Raw genomic sequence first — 25,677 nt, 5'->3', positions numbered from 1 at the left:
ATCTCCTGCTTACTGGACAGGCATCTCATCCTTTCGACTACCGAGGTATGTGATGATATTTATCGCAAATAACGTGTTTAGAATAACACGTCAACAATACAATGATACACATATATACGTATACACATATATACGTATATTACAATATACACGATATACAATATATTACAATATATACGATACACATATATTACAATATACATATATTACAATATACATATATACATGTATTCTCTCAAATCTCCACGACCGGTACTCCAGAGAGATGATGATCCTATTCTCTCAATGGATGCAGGTTGGACTGCAGCGGCGACACCCTCCAACGCCATTGGCAAATATACAAATAATCCTCCTGGAGCACGACAGGAGAGATTGCATCAAGCATGGCTCGAGCCCCCGAATAAGAAGGGAGGGTGTGCGTCACGACAGAGCCCGACCACGAACCACGTGTTAGTGCATAAATTTTAATTGTGGAAAAGTATCTCCAAATCTATAAAATTAAAAAAAGAGCGATACAAAAATTATCGCATCCTATCGGTAGTACAGATAAGTTCAGCATCCTCTTTAACAGTTCTGACGCTTAAGTGTCGGTCCACAATAAGTATTTAATCTTTAAGCCGTAAGAAATTGACTAATCATAGTCGAATATTCTTTTCATATTCGATTATAATTGGTCAATTTCTTACTTCTTAAAGCTTAAATCACCTATTGTGGACCGACACTAAAGTGTCAAATGATAAAAAAAGAATTGGTCTAAATTTAACAAATTTTTCTGGATTTTGATACAAAATTCATATGCTAGACATATGTGATAATGTTTAATTGCGGAAAAGAATTTCCAAATCTATAAAATTAATACAATCGACACAAAAACCACTACCGTTTTCTATGTTGATATATAACATATAGACATATTAACATTTTGTTTACTAGGTTTATTTTCTTTGTCCGAAGACAAAGCGCTGAGTGCATATGCTGCATTGCATATGTGTAATGAAATCTTGCGTCTTCATTTCTGGCAACAGTGCTGATAGTCGGTCGAGAAAAAATCAGTTCAATCACAACCCTTTTCTTTATCTCGAAGTCAATTTTCTATAATATATCAATTATCTAAGCTTGTTAGCCAAATTTTTTATTAATATTTTCAGAAAATACTCTTCATTCTTGCAAATTTGTTCTGAAAGTGATAATAGAGTTCTATTATATCAAGTACACGTTTATAAGGAAAGAAGCTACTTGACATAACACTAACATTATTCTTTAAAGTAATTTAAGATCAGATTGCAATAAGTTGGTTAGCTTTTTATTACATTTATATTATACATATTTGTTAAAAGGTTTTTCATTAAATTCTTTGAAGGAACTTGAAAATAAAAGAAAGAAGAGTTATAAGGAAGAATATACGAGAGTTTATGAAAGTAAATATAATTAAAAGCATTTCATATATGAAAGACAAATTAAAATGAATATATTAGGTGTACAAAAAAGTTCTAAGCTTTAGACTTCATACAACCGAAATAACAATTTAAATTTTATATATCTTCCCGCCCTTTTGCGGTTTTAAAGCGTTGACATTTGGCCTTCTAAAATGCCATACGGTTTGGCGTTTGATGCACATAACCTCAAAAATCAGTAGTGTTCACGATGGCAATAACAAAAGAGCATATTCGATTTTCCATCCACTTCGCGTTTCATCTGAAGAAAAATGCTGCTGAAGCCACTGCAATGATTTGTGCTGCATGGAGAGAGATATGGAGAGAACGCTGTAAGTCATACTACATGTAAAAGATGGTATCAAAAATTTCGCCAAGGAGATTTCAGTCTTGAAGATGAACCGCGTGCTGGACGCTCTCAAAAGATTGAAACGGACGAATTGCAAGCACTGCTGGATATACTCTGCGCAAACTGAAAAGGAGCTTGCAGAACAGCTTGGCGTTACGCAGCAAATCATTTCCGTACGTTTACATACGATGGGAAAGGTTCAGAAAGAAGGCAGATGGGTTCCGCATGAATTGTGAAGACAACAAAATCGTCGGCGTGACACTGCACTCACTTTGCTTTCAAAGTTCCGGAAAAAAGATTTTCTGCACAAAATCATTACAGGCGATGAAAAGTGGATTCTTTATGATAACCATAAACGTAGAAAATCATGGTTGACTCTGGTCAACCTTCGACATCGACGCCAAAGCCCAATATCCACGCCAAGAAGGTTTTGCTCTGTATCTGGTGGGATTGGAAAGGTGTGTTGTATTACGAGTTGTTACAACCAGGTGAAACAATCACGGCAGACCGCTACCAACAACAATTGATCAATTTGAGCGATGTATTAGAAGAAAAGAGGCCATTTACTGGCCAAGGACATCGTAAAGTGATCTTGCTTCATGACAATGCTCGACCACATGTTGCGAAAGCGACTCAGGACCATATCTTTGAGTTAGGCTGGGAACTACTCCCGCACGCGGCGTATAGCCTAAACATGGCGCCTTCTGATTACTACCTATTCCGGTCGCTGCAGCATCATTTGGCTGATACACATTTCGTGAGATTTTAAGAGATACGAAAATGTATTGATGACTTTATCGTTTCGAAGCTGGTGAGCTTCTATCGTCAAAGAATTCGTAAGCTACCCGAAAGATGGCAAAAGGTCGTTGATGAAAACGGGGAATATTTCACTGATTAATATTTTTTTGTTTGTTTTTGAATGAAAGATTAAATTTTACAAAAAAAGCTCAGAACTTTTTTGTACACCTAACTTTTTTTGTACACCTAATAATTAAATTTTTGAAAAATTGTTCTCCAAAATATTTTAGATTTGCAAAGTTATATAACTTGTAAATTTATAATTTTGCAAAAATTTGTTCTGATTTGATTATTATATATACAAATATAGAATATAATAAATTATTGCTTAAATCTATTGTTAATAACAATTGGATATTCTTCATACATTTAAACAAACAACTTTTGTACATGTATAGACACGAAGATAACAGATATTTTGTGGGTATTTGTTTTATGTATATTAATATTAGTTTTAATGGTTTAAAAAAAATAAAAAAATTACACATATTTTAATAATTTTTAACATTATAATATTTTAACATTTTAATAATTATTGACATTTTCCAAATTTGTTATAAAAAACAAATATAAGTTTGAAAAGCAAATAACTTTGAGAATTATAAATTCTAAAATGTATAAAACTTATGATCTGATTAAATTATATTGGAAAAGTTGAACCCATTTGTTCATCCTTTTACAATCTTTTAGGATTTGAAAGATGTTTAAAATAGAAAATTTCTAATTTTTCACAAAAATCAAGATCAAAAAATTTTTTCATAATCAAAAATATTAGTGTTTAAAAATCAAAGATTTAGGATTAAATTACAATTCATAAAACGTGACAAAATTGAATGACAAAATTTTGATGCTTTACATATTTAAGATATTAAAGATTTTATGTAAGACCTTAACTATTTTAGTTTGTCTTTATATTAGGATTAATAATAAATTTACGACAATCCAAGTTAATACTATCTACATTTCTGTATTTAAATCAATTCGAGATGCAATCACTTGTACTGTTTATTTATATTTCATAATATTTTACTTTTGCACTAGCATCTTCTTAAAGAATTGCTTAGGCAGTTTTAGCACGAATAGCAGCGCGTTTTCCTGTAACAGCCTGAAACAAATATAAAAAATTCATATTTAAAATATATTTGATGTATTATAATTATATACACATAGAGTTTGATTAAGAATAATAATAATAATCAAAGAATATAAATTCATACAATATAATATAGTAGTATGAAATACATGTATATGTACATATATATATATATATAATTCAATAATTAATTTTATAGCGCCTCATCCACATATACATACATGACATACACATAATGCATATACACAATACTTTTCCCAAATGTATATATATGAATATGTTATATATATGCATGTTCGACATGTATATACCTATACATATACATGAGATCTTTCATCAATTAATGGTATGGCTTGTTTACAAATAGAATTTCAAATTAAATAAAAAAGTCCTTTACTATTTTGCGATTTTTACAATTACAAATATTAATTATTAATTAATAAAGATCTCCGAAATGCCCAAAGCATCAGCAAATGCAAACGTACAGCAAGATAGATGACCCAGTGTTACGTGCATTTGCGATTGCTAGAAGGTAAGATAGTTAGAAACATGTATTATAAACAAATACTTCATCATTTGTCAACTTCATCATTTGACAACATCCTCCAAACATTCATAGCAACATTCATAAACGCTGACTGATATCTTGCTACACATTTGCATTTATCGATGAATCAGGAGATATACACATGTTCATTTAGTAATTTTTATTAATAAGTCATTGCTGATTGTAAAAGTGCAAAATGATAAGAAAAAAATACATTATCTTTAAATAAAGAATAACTTACTTGGAATCCAGATTTTATGCTAGCAACAGAACATCTTGAACCACAAGTTTCACATTGTAAAAAGAATAGTCGTGTGTCCTTTTGAAGAATGGTATCTGGAGAGCGGCACGTATGACATGTAACATATTCCTTGATATATCTTCTAAGAACATTTTCTATTTGCTTCTGTTGGAAGCGACCTTTGATGATAAGCTGACTGTTACCATCAACTGAGCCACTCGTACCCAACTCAGCTAGCAAAAAATCGAGTAAATGTTTTGGCTGTCTATGCAATGTTTTACAAATCTGTAAAATAAGAATATTTAAATAAAAGCTTACAATATAATTTGTCTTACAATTCTTTACGATTATAAAATTAATACAGATAAAATTCAATAAAAGTTCAATAAAATAAATAAAATAAAAAAAATAATGAAACAAAGGACTAAATAAGCCAAGATCAGAATATAAGCGCCAATAATAAATATTCTAAAATGATAGTATATATAAATACAAAAAGAAAATGTACATGTTTTTACTTAAAATGCGGTCATTTCAGTAAATTAATTACTATAAATATCGCAAAAACCATCAACAAGTCATAATATAAAAATTGACACTTTAATTTGTCATATTATTTGAAAAAGTTACTTAATTGAAAAAAATTTATAAAATTGCAGTGTTAAAAAAATTAAATAAAAAAATAAATAGATTTGTACGCTTACTTCAGGTATAATAACGTTTATAATCATTTTCACATATGTTCATGATTTCATTTTGCCTGTCAGAAAAAGTAGATGTGTTTATTTATTCGTCCATTTTACGTACCTCATCTAATTTCTGTTCTTACATTTTTTAAGTGCGGTTTTATAGTAATGACTTTCTTTCAAATAATGTGAGAAATTAAAACATTAATTTTTATATTTTGATTTGTTAGCAATTTTTGCGATATTTATAAAATTTATACTTATTAATATATTGATCACATTTAAGGTCGAAACGTATGTTTTGTATTTATATATATTATCGTTGTAGAATATATATTATTGACGCTTATATTTTAATGTTGATTGATTAATTTTTTGTTTCGTCATTTTTTATTTATTTATCCATTCTAAAAAAAGGCATGTTAAGTCAATACTCGAATATCTCGAAGTTTATTGTTGCCGCTTGGATCTCTGGATCTCTGGTTGCGCTAACTTCGTGAATAGCTGTCATTGTATCAAGAGACGGGTAGTGTCTCGACGCCAAGTTCACGCGCAACGAAGTTCGCGTAGAACGGCGGCGAGATGCCCGTTCTATTTACGCGAGACCCCGGGACGAACTCGGTCTACATTTTCATATCTCAGCAATGACTGTATCGATTAAGTTTCAACTATGCTTAATCGATAACTGAGTATCAAATTATATCAGAAAAGTGTTTTTATTTTTCTTCTCTTTCTGTTCTACAAACTGAGATATCGCGACATAATCGCAAAGTTCAAATTGATAAATTTAAGAAACGTCCTGGTCGTCGATCGTAACTCTCCTTTTTCTGTCGCAAGAGGCGCTAATGAATGTCTCTGTATGACAGCTCTTGCAGCGCTCATTTTTTTTATTTGATATGCTGTGATATGATGATTCTTTGATAGATGTCCTTCATGTGAAGTTGTACGTATTAATAAAAAAGAAGATATAACGTGTGTCACATATAATAATAAGTAATATTGTAATATATAATACATTGAAGAAATAGAATAAGAAATAGAAATAGAATTAGAATCAATTTTATTTTTTTTTTATTATGTCTTGAAGCTGAATAAACATACACATCAATAAACATAAACATAAATAAACATACAAAAATTAAACACGGATCAAAAGAAAGATAGATATTTGATAGAGTTATTAGCACTATTAAATTAAATAAATTAGTATTACGATTACATATTAGCGGTAAAGATAGTACTGAAAAAAGTTTTCTAATTAAGACTATTAAATGTTGGATAAAACAAAATCTTAATAAAGAAACTGCTGTAGCAGCACCTACAGATATTGCATTTAATATAGACGATTTGACAATTCACAGATTGTTTCAATTACCTGTTGAACAGGTCATACTCCTAAATATAAACAATTATCTGATCATGTATTGAAAGTTCTACGAGCGGATTTAAATGATGTTATACTTTTTATAATAGATGAAATATCAATGATATCTAATTAAATTTTAATGTATATACATCTTTAATTATCCAAAATATATGACACTACTGAATGGAATGATGGCTCGTTTGGTCGAAAACAAATTCTTTTATTTGGAGATCTTTTTCAATTACTTCCTGTACACGAAAATTTTGTTTCTGTTAATTTATTGAAAGAAAAGATTGATAAATATATTGGCACTTTAGGAACCATTTATTAAACATCTAATGGATGGATAGACATTGCTGATGCGCAAATTAACAAGAAAAAATGGCCTAAAGGAGCAAAAAATGTGTATATATATTTTTTTTACAAAAGATTAAAAAATAATGATTGATTGTTTTTTCTAGTATATATCAAGTATAAAAATGTTTCAAATTTACTAAATACTAAATAATAGATATTATTTGTTACTAAAAAAATAATATCCTAATAAAATTACCTTTTAAAAAAAGTAAAAAGTAACGCCAAGTTCACGCCGTCCTTTTCTTATTTATGTAAAAGAAAGAATTTTATATATTTCCATCTACAAAAGTTCTTTTAATAATAAATTTCATATTGGTACAAAAGATGTGATATGAAGAATTGGCACCAACTTTTAATTTAATAAAATAAAAAGAACTTTACATTGAAATACATTTTTTTTGTAGTTCATTTTTATTTGAAAAGTCGTTTCATTATTTCTATAAAAAATATGATTTCTATCAAAAATTGGCACAAACTTTTATATAAAGTAAAATAACTTTATTATATAAAGTAAAAAAGAAACTTTGCAAAGATGAAAAAAGATATTATCAATCCAAAATTAATGTCAATTTGTAATTGCCAAAAAAATTTTATTGAATTATTAAACTTTATTTGTGTTTATATAAAAATATAATATAAAAGAAAATTTGATGTGTAAGAAAAAAAAACGACGTATTAAAATTTGGCGCGCCCAGGTCGCATTTTTATTTTTATATAAACACAAGTTTAATAATTCAATAAAATTTTTTTGGCAACTACAAATTGACATTAATTTTGGATTGATAACATCTTTTTTCACAATTACATATATTCAGTTTCTCCGCATTTAAAAAAAAAAAATTAAACAACGGCAACGAGAAAACGCGAATAAGGGGCAATGAGAAAACGTGCGGTAAACAATGCGCAATGAACTTTATAAATCTTCTTGATTAAGAAATCTTCTTTATTAAAATCAAACATTTCGGCTCTCGTATTGAGCCATCTTTAGTGATAAATAGCATTGGTCAGTAGATGCCGAACTTTAATGTGACTTGATAAAAAGTGTGTCGCTCACGACGGTTGCCAAGTCGTGTGAGGGAGCAAATCTTTCCGTCTTGTCCCTGATAAAGCGGCACACGAATATAGTTGGAATCAAATTCTAATAATATAAGTAGTATAAAATTTCTTTACTCACCACATTAAAGCCAAGCTATACATGGTAGATCGTATAAGCAAAAAAGTTACAGAGATGTTAAAACCAATGGTACGATTATTAAAAACATATCAATCAAAAGACAGTTATATACTGTGTGAAATCGAAAAACGTGATGTGAAAGGAAATGAATTGAAAATAAAAAATAAGCCAGAGGTCAAGAATTATATATATAAATTATATATAAATATATATATAAATTATATATAAAATTATAATTTGTCAAGAACAGAGACATAAGCATGATGAAGGCATTCTGTATCCGTTTGTAGATTTAATTATTATTGTTTTGTAGTTTGATAAATAACATCTCTGAGATTAAACGTTTACCACAATCACATTCAGAATCTAAAATTTTAACATTATCCCAAGCAAACTCAAAGTGCTTGAAAAGTGGATATAAGTTTGCTTTTAATAATTGTACCGTTGTACCGTGTTTTAACATCTCTGTAACGTTTTTAACTTTTTTGCTTATGATCTACCATATATAGCTTCGCTTTAATATGGTGAGTAAAGAAATTTTATACTATTTATATTATTAGAATTTGATTCCAACTATATTCGTGTGCCGCTTTATCAGGGAAGACGGAAAGATCTGCTCCCTCACACAACTTGGCAACCGTCGTGAGCGACACACTTTTTATCAAGCCACATTAGAGTTCGGCGTCTACTGAATACTATTACTACTGAATACAATACTATTTATCACTGAAGATGGCTCAATACGAGAGCCGAAACGTTTAATTTTAATAAAGAAGATTTCTTAATCAAGAAGATTTATAAGGTTCATTGCGCATTGTTTACCGCGTTTTCTCATTGCCCTTTGTTCGTTAATCTTTTTTTCACCTTTGCAAAGTTTCTTTTTTACTTTATATAATTAAAAGTTTGTGCCAATTTTTGATATCATGTTTTTTTATAGAAATAATGAAACGACTTTTCAAATAAAAATGAACTATAAAAAAAAATGTATTTTAATGTAAAGTTCTTTTAAAGTTCTTTTTATTTTATTAAATTAAAAGTTGGCGCCAGTTCTTCATATCACATCTTTTGTACCAATATGAAATTTATTATTAAAAAGACTTTTGTAGATGGAAATATTTGTATAAAATTCTTTCTTTTATATAAATAAGAAAAGAGGTGCGTGAATTTGGCGTTATTTTTTTATCTTTTTTAAAAGGTAATTTTATTAGGATTTTATTAGGATCTCACAGAAGATTGTTTTGATAATTGTGTATCAAGAAGTTAAAAATATTATACTGTAATAGTATTATATTAATTTTTGCTCTTGTGTTGAAAAAGATAAATAGTGCGCGCCCAGCGTACATTTGTAATGTCTAGTGTATTATAAAGTTATATATTTTAATAAAATAGCTATTTAAAAAATCATTACATAATATGATAAATACTTAATAAACGTATTAATTAATAATCGTAACTATTTATTATGATATTAACATCAAATTTAATTTTTTTTTTAATCCAAAGTTGGTTACACGAAATAAAATAAAATAAAAAATGTTTGTCCACAAGAAAATTGAAAAAAAGATTGTTTGGAGTGTCACACTTTCATATATAAATTATCAATGTTACATGAATGATATAAACAATATTAAAATCGAGTAACACAGCCAGTTTCTCGGCAAGCAAGATCTTGATAGCTAAATTTTTGTAATAAATTCAAATAATTATATCGTCAACTATGTGCCATTTAAATAGTCGACCAACATAGTGGTTCAATAATAATTCGATAATCAAATAATTTGATATCGATTAAAATCTCTTTGTTATCCTCCCTGGAATTACTTCCTTGCCGAGAAACTAATTGTGTTACTCGATGTTGTTTGTTAACATTTGCTCGGCTATCAATGAATATTAAAATCATTTTTTATCTTTAAATTATAAATTTTTTTCGTAAATTATTACACACATATAAGATTATATATAAGATTTTTTTTTACATAATACATACCTCAGTAAAGTTAGCAAAAGATGTCTTTTTCGTTCCAATTCGTACTACTTGTGGTGGACGCATAACAAACTTCTGTTTCTTACCAGCCACCATATCAGGATTCTTTTCTCGCATGATGTTAAATACTCTAACTAATAATTCATCATATGTATAATCTCTATCCAAACCAACCCACAAACTTGGTTCCTCCACTAAAGAAAAGACAAATATATTTCTATTAAATCATTTATAAATATATTTCTATTAAAAAGAGTTGTTTATAAATTCCTATATGTAACATCCCAGTTAGCAAAGTATATTGCTGGCATATTGCTAAAAATATATTAGCAATATGCCAGCAAATTAGACTTTAGAATAGACCCCTATTCATTGTATATATCCTCTTTAAATTTAGTTTATGTTTAGTTTTTATATTCTAATATTCAACTAATGTAATAGCAGAAATGCAACAGAAATTAGAAATGTGATGTAGAAATATGATAATGTCATAGTGTGATGGTAGATATGTAACAGATATTACGAGAAAAGTCGTATCAACTAATGACAACAGAAATACAACAGAAATTAAGCATACATGCAATTACAAAAGTAACAGCAAAAATGCAGAAGATATTTAATTATTGAATTAATATATTAATTAATATATTAGTTAAATTGAGACGGTGATTAAATAAGAGATATTATTTCTTTAATCTTATAGGATAAGAAAAGATAATATTGAATAAATAAAATTTATTAATTTTTCATATATATATATATATATATATATATATTTTTTTTTTTCATTCTATTAATTCTGTCCTTGTACAATTTAGAAATCAATATCACAATAACTATTGAATTGCATATGTTATGTTAGATTTTCACTAATTGAAAATATTGCTATCACTGTTTCAGCCACACTGATTTTATAGCATAATCTTATAATTTAACTGCTTATCATTATTATAGTTACAATGTATTTATAAAACTTTTTTTTAAAAACGTGTTTTGGTTATTTGGTTTAAAGTTCAAAATAAATTCTATTGAAATTTGTATAATTTTCTTATATACATTTAAATTGGATAATGTTACTATAACAATATTAATAGAACTTTTGTATACTGTTAATGAAACAACAATATAATAGACTTTTCTTCAAAAATTTCATTCTGGAGATTTTTCTTTGTAAAGTGAGTTATATGGTAAATTCAGTTCATAATAATATTTTAAGAAACTTAGTAGAAGATTTTTATCAATCAATAAGAGAATTTGCTAAAAAAATGAATATTGATAATTTATGATACGTCATTTTCCTGCAATTGGTAGAACAAAAAGAGTAAATAAGAATGGATATCATATAAATTTAATCGATTGCAAGAAGTTATAAAGGAATGAATATATATGAATTATATGAATATATATTCATCATTACTGATTCGTCTCAAATGATATTCATTTTTCGATCAGAACGACATTTGTGGAAAAAAAAGATTCTTTACAACAATCGTAAACAATTTTCACGATTTTACATTTTCATATCTTAATAAAAAGATCAGCTCCACAATTATGTTCCAAAATCGAAATTATATAAATTTCAGTAGAATTCATTTTTTAAATTTTAAATAAAACAATCAAAATGCGTTTTCAGAAAAAATTTTATAAGCATGATATAGTGACAAGCAATTGTATATAAGATTATATTACAAATCAATATGACTAAAACAGTGATACTAATATTTTCAATTAGCAAAAATCCGATTTTATGCACCAATTTAATTTCATTGGAAATAAAAAAAACTTTATTAAATTATAAAAGTATAATTTAATAAAATTATGTGATTATACAAATTAACAAATTTTATATACAAGAAATAAATGCTATCTAGCAACAGTTCTATAATTATTATTCACTTAGTGACAGCACAGACCTTACCATATTTTTGCTCTCACACGATGCAACACATCATACTTTTTTTCTATAAATCTGTTATAGCGATCTTTCAAATTTGACTTCTAATAGTTTTCTACTGCTAGATGATAGAAAACAATGTTTTAGTTTTTAAACTTTTTACTAATATGTTAACATGCTATACTCTAAATCTGCTCTTTCCCTGTTAATCAATTAAATTCAATTTTTTCATTACATCATAATGCATATCAATTTGATTTTCATTGTTGTTTTCTATCACTATTAGTTAAAACAACTATCAATATTAGACTGGAAATTGTTAAAATTTTGCTGCTATTTTATTGACACAAAATGTGACACAATATGTAGTATAAATAACTGCAAGATATGATCTTAGCAATTTTAGCTAATCTGGGATTGTTATAATTGAACAGACAAGTGCAATTGAGAACAATACTTAATGTTATTAACTATTTAAAAAATGACAAAACAATAAATAAAGAGAACAAAAAATGTAATTTAATATTTTTTAAATAAAGATATTAAAAATTATTATTCAAGTAAGTATAAATTCAGAGATTACTATATCTTTTTTTTAAATTAGATATTAAAAGTTTTCTATCATTACATAGTTTATTTTAGTTAATTTTTAATTCCTTATTATAGATACATAAAATGAATACATTAATAGAAAAATTCATACACTTTGCATTATATATGGAACTAAATTAAAGTTTTTAAATTGTTTATTTTTATAATTATTAGAATAAATAAATAAAGAAAATGTTACAACATATTTTTCTTATATAGTTTAATAAATTTAAACTTAAATCTTGAATTTGAATCAAGTAAAAAAAAGCCATTTTTCACTAAAAATATAGAATATTTATGGTACGTTATATTCGTTTATTAATAAAAAGCAATTACAAAGTTATTAGAATATATTATCTTACCAAAAACTATGTAATAAATATGCAAAAAAATTTAGATGTAACAATTTTTTATTTTTTTTACTTTATAAATAACTTTAATATGATAATAGTTAAAAGTTTGAATATTAATGCATCACTAAATTTTTGAATTATAAGGAAACTAACAATATAAATAACATATAAAGTAGAATAGGATAGATGATACAATTGAATTGAACAGGAGATTATCCGACATGAACTGACCACATTACAATATCAATATTCTTTTATAAGTACCATTTTTTAAAATAAGATCATAATTTCTTTTTATACTATTCTCCTAATTTTTCTAGAGTCTAAAGTAAAAAATATCAAGAAAAATTATCAAAAATTAATAGTTTATTCTAATTTTGATATGAAATATAAAATTTCTCACATTTACTTATGTTTTTAATTATGCACAAAATAATAAGACGAAATCAATTAGTAAGAAAATTATAGTCATTTTTATAATAGAAATATATAGTCATTTTTAAAAAAATAATGTATTTATATATTGTAAATTGAATAAATTTTTAAAAGCATTATATATCTTCCTTTTTTACTAATTTTTTTACTAATTTTTTACTAATTTATTCATTTCACTACTCCGTATACAAAAATATCAAAATGTGATTATAAAGAAATAAATAATTTACGATATTTTTATATAATTTATATATAATTTATGAAGAAGAAGAAGAAGAAGAAGGGACAAAATATTGACAGAGCTCATTTGTAGAACTTATACCATAATCATATATTTCTTTAATCCTCCAAGTCACAACTGGGGATTGGAAAATCCAAACAATTTTTAATTTTGAATTATTCAATAAACAGTAAACAAGGATTTGCTTCCTTCTCTAAAAAAAAAAAAGTTGCTACTGATGACTAGCCAAAAATCTATTTTTTTAATTTTTTAAATATTTTTTAAAAGAATATAGCTTTAAAAATATAGCTTTAAACTGCTGCGTTGAAAGTCTGTTAATAAGTAATGTAATTTGTGATATTAATGATGATTCCAAATTTATAGATAGAAATTCAATTAAGGAAAATGGAAGATTATAAGATATTTAAGATATTGTCTTCCGAGTGATACCATCTATTATTCCATTAAAAGAATATTTTTTTTCAAATCATTTCAAGAAATATTTCTCAAATATTAAAAAAATATTTTTTTATAGTTAAATAAATGTTTTTCCAACATTAAAATAAACGTTTTGTTTTTTTTTTAATAAAAGAAAAAGCGTTTATTATTTTTAACATATCTAAAAACGTCTTTAAAAATGTTTCTTAAAAGTTTTTAAAAACCTTGACCAAGTAAAATTTTTTGAAATATGTTGATAAAATAAGCGAAGATAATTATATCAGAAAATATACGGCAAGAAATTTTAGATGCATATCTAGAGGTATTTACAAGACGATATTTTCGAACATATTCTATGAGTAGATGTTTCTAAATATTTTTGCTATAAAATGTTTTCTCTATTATCTTTATTATAATAGCATATAATAATAAATAAAAATATTTTATGACATTTGTCAAATTCCTCTAACTGTCCTTTAAAAGATAAACTTAGAAAGAACTAGGGTTCCATAAAGAAAATTAAAGTAACGTTATTAAAAATTTCATTAAAAAAAAGTTGCAAAAAAACATGTCAATTCATAAACTTAAAAAAAAAGAAAGAAAAAATCAAGTAGAGACAGGAACAATTAATTACCATCAAGTTGTATTGTTCACGTCCTTGTATAATGCGACCCGAAATTCACGATTAAAAATATTGTAGCAAGAAAGTTTCGAAAAATTAAGTCAAAAAGTTATTTATAACTTTTTATTTCAAGGAGTTATTTTTAAAATATAGATGTTTATAATTAATCGACTACATATTAACATTAATGCTTCAAGGATGCAGTCATAGATTATCGCACGCGTCATTAACATATAAATAATTGACTAAATGTAATTTCTAATTGGCTAATTATAAATCCATATATCTTAAAATCTATAGCTTAAAAAAAAGTTATAAACAATTTGACTCAAACTTTCGAAAACAACTTTACTTCAAATTGCAAATTTCAAAAATCCTTTATACACGTGTATACAGAATGTTTTATTTTGAACGATACAGTGGATTATCTCATAATAATTCAGAAAAAATAGACAAGATGAAGGACAAAGATGAAGGATTTCGAAGAGGCAACATAATCATGATATTGATTTATTCGCAGATGAAATTGGCCTTCAAAATTTTTTCTTTCCATTTTTTAAAATAAAATTTTCAAAAAATAAAAAAATAATGCTATGTTCACGCATCTCTAATTATTTTCTTTGTAAAAAGTCTATTTTATTTAAACATATCAGTAAATAAACTATTTTATTATTTCTAAGTGATTTCTAAGTGAAAGTTGATATAAAAAATATAATAACACTAACTTGTTATAGCGTAAAATAAAAATCTCATAAATAAAAAAATTTTATTATAGAAAACTAATGTCACATAGTTGGTAGAAAAATCTAATATAATTATTGTATTTGCATACATATACTGTAAGAATTTTGAAAGAATATTGAAACTAAATTAATAAAAAAGATCTAATGTTAAAAATTACTGCCAACTTATAATTGTCAGTAAAATTTAATATAATTATCACCCTTATAATCATGTACTATGAAAAATATAATTAACAAAAACTTAAGATAGATCTCTTATTTCAGTTTTATGGTTTATGTCATAGGAGAAATGATGTACAGTAATTTCGAAGATGTATAGCTTTATCTTTTAATTTTCCTTTAAAAATATAATAATTTCGTGATCTTGAAACTTAATTAATTTGAGTCGCGAAAGTTTTTTTTTTTTAATTCCGTAGAGTGTAATTTTATAAAATTTTCGACGTTTAAATTCTTCTTGAATTTGTTCATCTTGCTCTTTAATGTATTTAAAGCATCTAAAGCATCTTTGATGAATATCAATTTATAGAAATGAAAGAAGTAAAAGAAAAGTTTTACTCTTTAAAATAATTCCATACAGATTGTTGTATGATCTTTTTACAAAATTATGACGACTTCAATTCTAATGGTTTAATTGTATTAAAAATTTCAAATTCGAATGTGCATATTTTTACAGAAAATAAAATTTTAAAAATTTTCTTTCAAGGAAAGTAATCCAAGAGTGACAAATATAAAAAATCGCTTACTTTTTAATTTCAGATAATTTATCGGGGCAGAATCGTAGCTCGATACAATACGGAAAAGGATTAAGATTTGCTATTCAGAACTGATTCGAAACAATCTTAAGTCTTAAAATGTCGTAAATGTAATTATAAAAGAGCATCTTAAGATATTACTTATAAATACCAGCTGACAATTAGATACAAAGGAGCGAGAAGCGCGTCCCTATTCTGAGCGCCACATAGTTAAGAGCATTTCTTCGTCAACTTTAACCGACTTTTCTGCAATAACTACTTGTCGCGCGCAATTTTGTTAAAGAAAAACATCCCCCCCCCTCTTCCCACGTCTCACGTACTATACTCCGTATGCACAAATTTTGGGACACTCTTGTATATTTATTATTTTGAATAATATATGAATTTTGAAGTTTCATATATCTTTAAGAATATTTTTAATGTTTAAATTTTTATCTAAATATTTATCTAAATATTTTAGTTATTTAATATTTTGCATAAAAATTTAGTTTATGCATTTTATGTAGTACTTATGCAGTATAAAAATATTTTTTTATATCAATACAAAATGTAAAGAAAGTTAGAAATAATGCGTTACTTATAATGCTGTGACTGTTAGTTTTTTTCAGTAATGATGATGAATTTAATTTTCATTGTTATTTTATATATCTTTTTGAATCTATTTATAATTTTTATATATTAACGTTCAGTCTTCGATTAGTATTTATAATTCATTATATTTAGATTTAAAATGATTATTTCTTAAGAATAATTTATCAGAAATCAATTACAGAATCGCATTAGCATCATAACAGATTTTAGACTTTAAAAATCTGTAAACATAAAATCGACGATAAAAAAAAGTATAAATATAGCTGTATTTATGAATTTAATAAAAATCAGTCTTTTTATTTGCATTTTAAATATTTAAAAATTTTTGTTTAAATTTTTTGTGAGTTTTTAGAAGTTTAAAATAAAAAGTTTTATTATTTATAATAATCTAATGAAAAAATATTTAAAAAATAAATTTTTTATTTAATTTGATCTCATTCTGATATTAAAAAGCAATAGAAAAAAATAACAAATGCTTTTTTTTCAGTAACAATAACAACATTTTAAAAATAAAATAACTTTCTCAATTCTGAAATATAAATCATGTTATTTTTTACTCCATTCAAAAATTATTAAGTCTAATTTTCTAATTAACATTTTACTTATATAGAATTTTGAAAAAACCTGGACCATCACAAAATTTGTCACTTTCTAATATTTTTAAACTATAATATAATTACTAAGCATAATGTTATTGTATTATATGTACTATAATTACTAAGCATAACATTATTGTATTGAGATAAATCAAAGCTGAAGTTTAAGCCTTCCTAAAATTTAAACCTTTCTTTTGATAACAAAAATTATTAAATACAAAAAATATTTAACAATATGGCAGACATTAAAAACAGGCCTTTGAAAAATAAAGATCTGTTTTTTTAAACTACTACTGAGTTGTTCAAAAGAATGACCACTTTTTACAAAAATATGTTTACCGTCATTTATTTCTTAAAAAATTCATTTATTAAAAAAATTTTTTTATAACCCTTTTTGATAATAATACTATTTTAAAGAAAAAAAAAATGTTAAATCAACAATCAATTTTTTTTGTAAAATTTGTAGTTTCAAAATCAAATCATTATAGAATTTTATAAAAAAATAAATTAAAATGTAAACCTTAAACAGTAAAACTTTTTTTTATTTCTATGATAACATAATTTACAAAGAACACACACACACACACACACACACACACACACACACACACACACACACACACACACACACACACACACACACACACACACACACACACACACACACACACACACACACACACACACACACACACACACACACACACACACACACACACACACACACACATACACACACACACTTTTCGAAATAAAAGAAGTTTATTAGTAATTTATAATACATTTGATTAGACAAATGCAAAATTTATACATATAATCCAAAAAAGCGCATTATATAAATGCTATTTTCTACTTCCATGTAGTATATTGTAATGAATAAGTTATAGGTAATGATAATTACCTATTATTTTAGGTCTTGTGTAAATTAACAATAACTCACGAAATTAGCGCAGCAAAAGAATCAATCAGCATCGTGGAAAAGCGGCAACAATAAGCTTTGAGAAATGCGAGTAATCAACTTAACATTTTTTTTATAAAGGATGAATGAATTGCAGATTTAAAAAAAAATTATTTTACATTGTTTTAAAATGGTAACTATATGAAAAAAAGTTATTTTAGTTTTAAGTTTTAAAAAAAATTTTAAATAATCAATTTTAGTAATAAATATAAATTTGAAAACAAATATTTTTGTAAGACAGCCAGTTTCTCTGAGTAACGCACTAATTTAGAAATAAGTTATCCATTTTCATAGTCTATTTTCAATGTTCGCCATTTTATAAAGCATTTTTTTATAATTCAATTTACTTTTTTAATTATTCAAGGAAATTTAAATTTTAATTTGAAGAATGAATGAATTATAATTCTTCTCAATAATAATTCTTGAGTTATCATTATTTCAAAATATTAGATTTGTGACAAAATTTAATGGTATATTTTTTATATATATCTTTTGCATGGTATATTTTTTATATATATCTTTTGCATGAATATATGACACTGAAAAAATTAATTATTTAATCACACTCACCTACATACAACCACATCTATAAACTTCTTATAATTTACCTCCTCCTCCTCTTATATAAATAAAAATATTGTTTTAAATTACTTGTTACAAAAATTTAATGCAATTCTAATATCCCTAGAAATAATATTTTATCTATTATGTCCCAATGTTAAAGTAAACCTTAGTAATGTTACGCAATAGAATAAATATATATAAACCAATCTGGAAAATTTTTCATTTTATGAAAATAAGATTATTTCAATATTAATTTTTATATGAAATGTTTTTATAATACCAATTTATTATAAAACAAGTGCAAGAATAATCGAAGATAATCAAATGCATGATTAGAAAACACCAAGAGCATATGTCTTACCATACTCTGCACTTCGCTCAGATTCAGTGCAGCATGTTAACAAATAATGAATAACATAAACAACTAGATGTAAAAAGATGTTGACAAAAATCATTTCTTATGATACATACCATTCTCCTTATCTTCGATTTCTTTACGCTCTTCTTCAGCCACTAATTCATCGAGATCTTTCTTCTTTTTTTTCTTTTTCTTAGTCTTAGAGAAATCCATATCTAAATCAAAATCATCATCCAACATAATTTCTTCAACCTGTTGCTCTACAGGTTCCTGTAAATTAAAAAGGATCGTAACAAATTTAAAATATACTGTAATCAAACATGATTGCGTATTTATTTAAAAATTTAATTTAGTAAATCCCTAGATTATTTGAAAAATAACAAAGTAGCATTAACGTCTAGTTTATTTATCTAATATACTTATGACTAATATAAAAAATTCATTCATTAAAAAATTTGTAAAATATCTATTATTAGAAAAAAATTCAGAATAGTAAAAAAATAAATAATTAATGATAATAATAAAAAAAATTGTTAAAAATAATAAAAATTTTCAAATAACTTTTTACCTCTTTTTTCGTATCAGGCAAAGCTGCTTCTAATTCATCCAAATTGAATGCCTTTTTCTTTTTTTTTTTCTTTTTGCCAAAATTTTCCAAATCCAGTGCTTCATCATCTTCGATATTTGTTGCCTCAGGTTCCTGGTTTTCTTTATCAATGTTTTCAGTTATATCACCACTATTGCTACCTTCATTAAAAGCTGCATCTATATCAAAAGTAGTCTTCTTCTTCTTTTTCTTCTTTTTAAGGGTTGGATCAAATACCTAGCAATTTTACAAAAATAGAATTAAAATAATTAATTCATACTATTCAGTAAACATTATCAACAATGGTGATTTTATTGAGTGTATATTATACATTTCAACAAAATTTAAATTTAACAAAATTTTTTGGATTATGAACTATTAAGAAATTTTAATACAATGCAAACAATAATGCAGTATTAATATAGCTACAAGCTTACAAAGTTTCATAAAAATATATAAATCTTAGAAATAATTGACTGTAATGAAAAAAAAATAATTTTATAGAATGATACAAAAAATCTTTAATTAAATAAGAATAAGAAAAATAATTGTAAAGAAAAAAATTTTATATAAAATAGAGACAATACAAAAAATATAAAGAAGACAAACAAAAGCTATGTGATATTAAGTTATTTGCAAAATCAAATACAAATATGTAAACTAAGAATTCTGAAAAATAAAGAAGAATTAAAAGATAAAAAAAAATATAAAGAATTTGTTCTGAATCATAATCAACATGATTATATCAATATCAATTTAATTATAAAATCTGAATCTGAATCATATTCTAATGCTAGCTTAAGAATTTAGAAATAAACCTGTTAATAAGAAAGAAGAAAAGTCCAATAATCTCAATTTTTGCTGGTTTTGTTTAGGAGATTCAAATAGTTCTTGAAAAAAAGGAAGATAATCTGATATAAGATCAGAAGAATAAGATCAGAAACTGAATATTATAATTCAGTAATTGAATCTGAAACTATATCTGACTGAACTATATCTGATTGAAAAACAAGAATTTGATACAAATATGTCGTTAATATATAGATACATATTATATAGATACACACACATATATATATATATATATAGATACATATATATATATACATATATATATATACATATTATATACATATATATATACATATTATATACATATATATACATATTATATACATATATATATACATATATACATATATATATACATATATCATGTATATTATGTTTATATACATATATGTATATGGGATATAATATAGTATATATATATATATATATGTGTATATACGTATGTATATATATATATATACATATATATATATATGTGTGTGTGTGTGTATCAGCACAAATCAAAATAAATACAAAAATAAAATAACAAAGATATGAAAGAGAAATAGATTAGTGTCTTGATAAAAGTAAAATAGAGTTGTAATATAATTTAAAGTAGACTATAAGGAAAAAAAATTGCAATATTAGAAAAGCCAGAAAACAAGACACACGATAGGAAAATTTTTTAAAATTAATTATCCTTTTAATTTTTGCTAATCACAAATAAAAATATTGATAAAAATAGAATTCAAAAACATATATTAATAACTTCTAATATCATTTTCTCGTCAAATTCTCGCAACAATTCTCGCAAAGGATTATTAACACGATAAAAAAACATTTTCAATGAGATTTCGAGGTTGGAAATATTTTTTTGCTTTCAAAATATTATTATGCATTGATAATTTCTAGAAGATGGAAAAAAGCAAAATCTGATATTGCTTTGATAGAAAAAATTTAAACAGCGTAAAAGCCGTCTTCATAAATTTTTGACTTCAGCACTTTGTAAGCTGTTTTACATACCGTATCCTCTTCCGTCATTTCCTTTATTATAAAGCGTTCTCGTCTTAAAAAAAGAAATTTCTTTGTTTATTGTTAATTTAAACGACATAAAGCATACAAGACTCAAATAAAGATTCCACGTTCTATCTCTGCATGCTGCTCAAAGATTGCATCAGAAAATTTTGTAACTCCGACTGCGTTCAGAAAATACGATTGACCGACCATTTAACGTTGAATAAGTGGGAGTCGATCATGTAACTTTCCCTCTAGAGCGGAAACGTGAAAATGTACAATTTTTCACGCGAATTTTTTCGCCATGTACCTTCGTGGCAGAAAGGCGGAAATCTAGAGAAAATTAATGAATATGCTTCGGAATTAGAGAAGATTAGGCTGCGTTTGGATTAAAGCCTAGTCTACAATGACATAACATAAGACTATAAGGCTGTAAATGTCGGTCCACAATAAGTATTTAATCTTTAAGTCGTAAGAAATTGACCAATCATAATCGATTATTCTTTTCATATTCGATTATAATTGGTCAATTTCTTATTTTTTAAAGCTTAAATTACCTATTAGTGTCGGTCCACAATAGGTGATTTAAGCTTTAAGAAGTAAGAAATTGACCAATTATAATCGAATATGAAAAGAATAATCGATTATGATTGGTCAATTTCTTACGGTTTAAAGATTAAATACTTATTGTGGACCAACACTTATAGACCGACATTAAGTCTCGATCCACAATAGGTATTTAATCTTTAAGCCATAAGAAATTGATAAGTGATTATTCTTTTTATATTCGATTAGTGTCGGTCCACAATAGATGATTTAAGCTTTAAGAAGTAAGAAATTGACTAATTATAATCGAATATGAAAAGAATAATCTACTATAATTGGTCAATTTCTTACGGTTTAAAGATTAAATATTTATTGTGGACCGACCCTTATGATTCGTCAATTCTTTACTTCTTAAAGCTTAAATCACCTATTGTGGACCGACACTAATACCATCTAATCTTTCTTACTTCTTCTTTCTTCATATTGTCTCTTTCTAAGTGTCGGTCCACAATAGATGATTTAAGCTTTAAGAAGTAAGAAATTGACCAATTATAATCGAATATGAAAAGAATAATCGATTATGATTGGTCAATTTCTTACGGTTTAAAGCTTAAATACTTATTGTGGACCGACACTAACAAAACATACCGTTTAAACATCTAGATATGCCGTTTAAATGTCTAGATATGTTTGATGTGTTTAGATGCAATTTCGAGAAGTAATTTTAGAGAACGATAATGATTATTTGCGTAATTTGTGTTTATAATTTGTGGTTAGTGATTTAGTGATTTGTGAATCAGTTTTTGTGCAAAAAGTAAAAGTGAATTTAGAGTGGATTTAAAAAGAAAAAGCTGATGAGAAATTTCCTTTTCTGAGAGAATAATTGACTTATATAAATATATAAGTTTCTTATTTTTTTGAAAAAGCATTTTGATCTTAGCTCTGTTTCAGGTAGCTGTAATCTGGATTTAAAATTATATTTTATAAATATCATAAGATATCATATCTATAAAGATGGGTAGCAAAAAACTCCATGGTGTGCAATATCAGAATGTATGTCAACATTGGATGTAGAGAAACGTTTCTTTTTCAGATTTCCTAAGAAACATGATAGGTATACTGTTTAATTATTACTTTTTATATAAATCATGTTTTTAATTATAAAAAAACATGTATATTGATAAAATATTATGATATTTATAGATGATTGCAATAGGTGAAAGCATGCAAAAAGATGGATTTAAAACCAAAAGAACCAGAATATGCTTACCAAAATTGCAGATTGTGCCATTTACATTTTGATAAAAAATGATACAAATTAAATGAAAGTAGAGCTCGTCTTCCTGATGCCATCCTAATAATATTTTTTGGATCAGGTTTTAACATAGAGTAAGTTTTGTAACTATATATAATCACTTTAATATTAATAGCAATATTTAAGAAAAGTAAAACACACATACACACACACATACACACACACAATGAAGAATAATTTATTTGAATTAGGAAATAAAAGAAATTTATTTTCAGAAATGATATAACAAATAAAATAGAAAAATAACATGAAGAAGAAACGAGTGAGTATATTGATTTTAAATATTTGGCATGTTTTATAATGATATCTTATTTTATATTATTTTATTTGTGGAAAAGAACAAGAATCTTTATTTATGTTATCAAATATATGTTGCAGAAATATAAATGAAACAGGAATGGAAATTGAAGAAATAAATAAGAACAGGTAATAAATTATATTTTCTATTTATAATAATAGATATATATTATTACTATAAAATTTTATAATTAATTTATATTTAATATTTTATTTTACATTTCAGCAATACAGAGGTTCCAGTACCAATTACAGATATTGAAATGAATGATCCATAAGTTTTCATATATTTTATATATTTTAAATTATAATGAATCCAGATGGCACAGAGTTCAAAAAAAATTTATTTGTGTCACCTGTATATCACCAATTCTGAATTCATTTTCAGATGCAAAAGAAATTTTTTTTTTAATTACTAAATGCAAAGAATTTTTTTGCATTTGAAAATGAATTCAGAATTGATGACATACAGATGACATACAAATGAATTCTTTTTGAACTCTCTGTGCCATTTGGGAAATATTTATTTTTATGAAATTTTATTTACTTAATAAAAGTATTAACTTTTTTATAAAAAATTATGATTAGAATTTGCAAATATTGATATATGTTTTAATTCTTTATAATCTTATATTTTATTTAATATCTTTTTGCTATTCGTTTTTTTTTATAAGGAAATTTATTTTAACATATTTGCATAAACAATTAATGTAATAAGGCGAATATAAGTTTTAAACTAAATTAAAAATAATCAGTGACAAATCTCAGCAAGACTAGATTTTTGTATCTATTAATAATTTTTTTTTTAATTTTTATTTAAAATTTCAGAAATTAAAAATTTTTTAAATGAATAATTATATTTGATTTTAATCTTAATTGTAATTTTAACATATTATTATTTAGGAGTACATCTAAGAATACTATAAAAGAATATCAAATGGGAAAAGAAAAAAATCCAAATCAGAGGATAGTCCACAGAAGAAGAAATTGCGTATGAAAATCGCAAAGTTAAAGGCACAAAATAAATCATTGTGAGAAACAATATGACATCTTCAACTGGATAAGAAGAATACCAAAAAAATCCAACTAAAGAAGAGGACGAATTCGACCACTTGAAAAAATTAGGTTGTAAGTTATTACCTAATAGTTTTTATAAAATATTAGCTGCTTAAATTGAAGCATAATGCAAAAGCAAACGTGGCAGAAGATATAACCATGAATTTAAAAAGTTTGCATTATCATTATATTTCTTAAGTCCACTTTTTTAAAAAAAATATGAAATATGAAAAAATATGAAATTATAGAGAACTAAAAAAAATCAATTGCATTGTTTTCGGTACGTTCTCTACAATTATTTACAAAAACGTGGAATATTATACCCGGAATAAATAATAAAATTTTTAAAGCACTTAAAGTTAAATTAAACTCATTATCAGTTATAGAGCGTCATTGCATATTGTGTGCAGATGAAATAAGTTTGAAAGCTTATCTTTTTTATAACATATCTAGTGATGAAATAATTGCTTTTGAAGATACCGGTGATACAAAATCAAGCTTACCTGCAAAAAGTGCTTTAATTATAATGGCATGTAGCATTGTAGGCAACTGGAAACTTTGTTTTTGTTTTGTACAGACTACCTGTTCCAATAAAATATTGAAAGATCTTTTGTTTAATATTATAATTAAATTAAAAAAATGGCGGTATCGTGCATGCATTAATTACCGACATAGATTCAAATTTTATTTGAACAATTATCACATGAATTAAATATTTCTGTATATAATATTTCTGAATTAAATATTTCTAGATAATACAAATTTTGTAGTTAATGGTGAAAACATATTTTATATTTTTGATACTCCACATTTATTCAAAGCAACGCGAAATAATCTATTAAAACATAATTTTCAAATTAATAATAAAACAGCTTCATGGACTCATATG

General features: G+C 25.2%; 1 protein-coding gene and 2 long non-coding RNA genes across 9 annotated transcripts in view; 1 reads left to right on the top strand and 2 right to left on the bottom strand.

The window, feature by feature from the left end:
* Positions 1 to 3,527: 3,527 nt before the first annotated feature.
* On the bottom strand, positions 3,528 to 21,904 carry eIF2beta (eukaryotic translation initiation factor 2 subunit beta). Of its 2 annotated transcripts, XM_089081426.1 has the most exons (7): positions 21,584 to 21,904; positions 19,712 to 19,966; positions 19,257 to 19,413; positions 19,147 to 19,179; positions 10,032 to 10,222; positions 4,462 to 4,746; positions 3,528 to 3,685 (listed from the first exon to the last, which is right to left on the bottom strand). In XM_089081426.1, exons 1-7 carry the CDS (start codon positions 21,599 to 21,601, stop codon positions 3,641 to 3,643), a joined length of 984 nt encoding a protein of 327 aa, XP_088937552.1. In that variant the 5' UTR covers positions 21,602 to 21,904; the 3' UTR covers positions 3,528 to 3,640. The 2 variants fall into 2 exon arrangements, with proteins under 2 accessions (XP_088937552.1, XP_088937553.1); XM_089081427.1 differs by lacking the exon at positions 19,147 to 19,179 and having other exon boundaries at positions 21,584 to 21,900.
* Positions 12,248 to 19,140, bottom strand: LOC148935235 (uncharacterized). The gene is made up of 2 exons (XR_016140329.1): positions 18,792 to 19,140; positions 12,248 to 16,888 (listed from the first exon to the last, which is right to left on the bottom strand). It is a non-coding gene; the product is annotated as an uncharacterized LOC148935235 (long non-coding RNA).
* Positions 21,905 to 22,523: 619 nt separating the features above from the next.
* Positions 22,524 to 25,677, top strand: part of LOC112552379 (uncharacterized) — a 49,479-nt gene continuing 46,325 nt past the window's right edge. For 2 of the 6 annotated variants that reach the window (XR_016140476.1, XR_016140479.1), the window contains exons 1-5: positions 22,610 to 23,234; positions 23,324 to 23,509; positions 23,651 to 23,697; positions 23,814 to 23,861; positions 24,636 to 24,857. This is a non-coding gene — a long non-coding RNA (uncharacterized LOC112552379). The other 4 variants (XR_016140478.1, XR_016140475.1, XR_016140477.1 and 1 more) reach the window with 4 other exon arrangements.

Source organism: Pogonomyrmex barbatus, unplaced genomic scaffold, assembly GCF_055798465.1.
Source record: "Pogonomyrmex barbatus isolate J1 unplaced genomic scaffold, ASM5579846v1 scaffold5, whole genome shotgun sequence".
Classification (NCBI taxonomy): Eukaryota; Metazoa; Arthropoda; class Insecta; order Hymenoptera; family Formicidae; genus Pogonomyrmex; species Pogonomyrmex barbatus.
The sequence above is the reverse complement of the archived record's forward strand: the minus strand, read 5'-3'. Positions and strand labels throughout refer to the sequence as shown.

What these genes read in the sequence shown, in the direction of transcription:
- eIF2beta (XM_089081426.1), bottom strand. An exon ending in AATCGAAGATAAGGAGAATG is followed by an intron (nt 19,180 to 19,256) that starts GTATGTATCATA and finishes ATTTGTTAACAT; the next exon opens with GCTGCACTGAATCTGAGCGA. An exon ending in CTTTTGCTAACTTTACTGAG is followed by an intron (nt 4,747 to 10,031) that starts GTATGTATTATG and finishes CTTATTTTACAG; the next exon opens with ATTTGTAAAACATTGCATAG.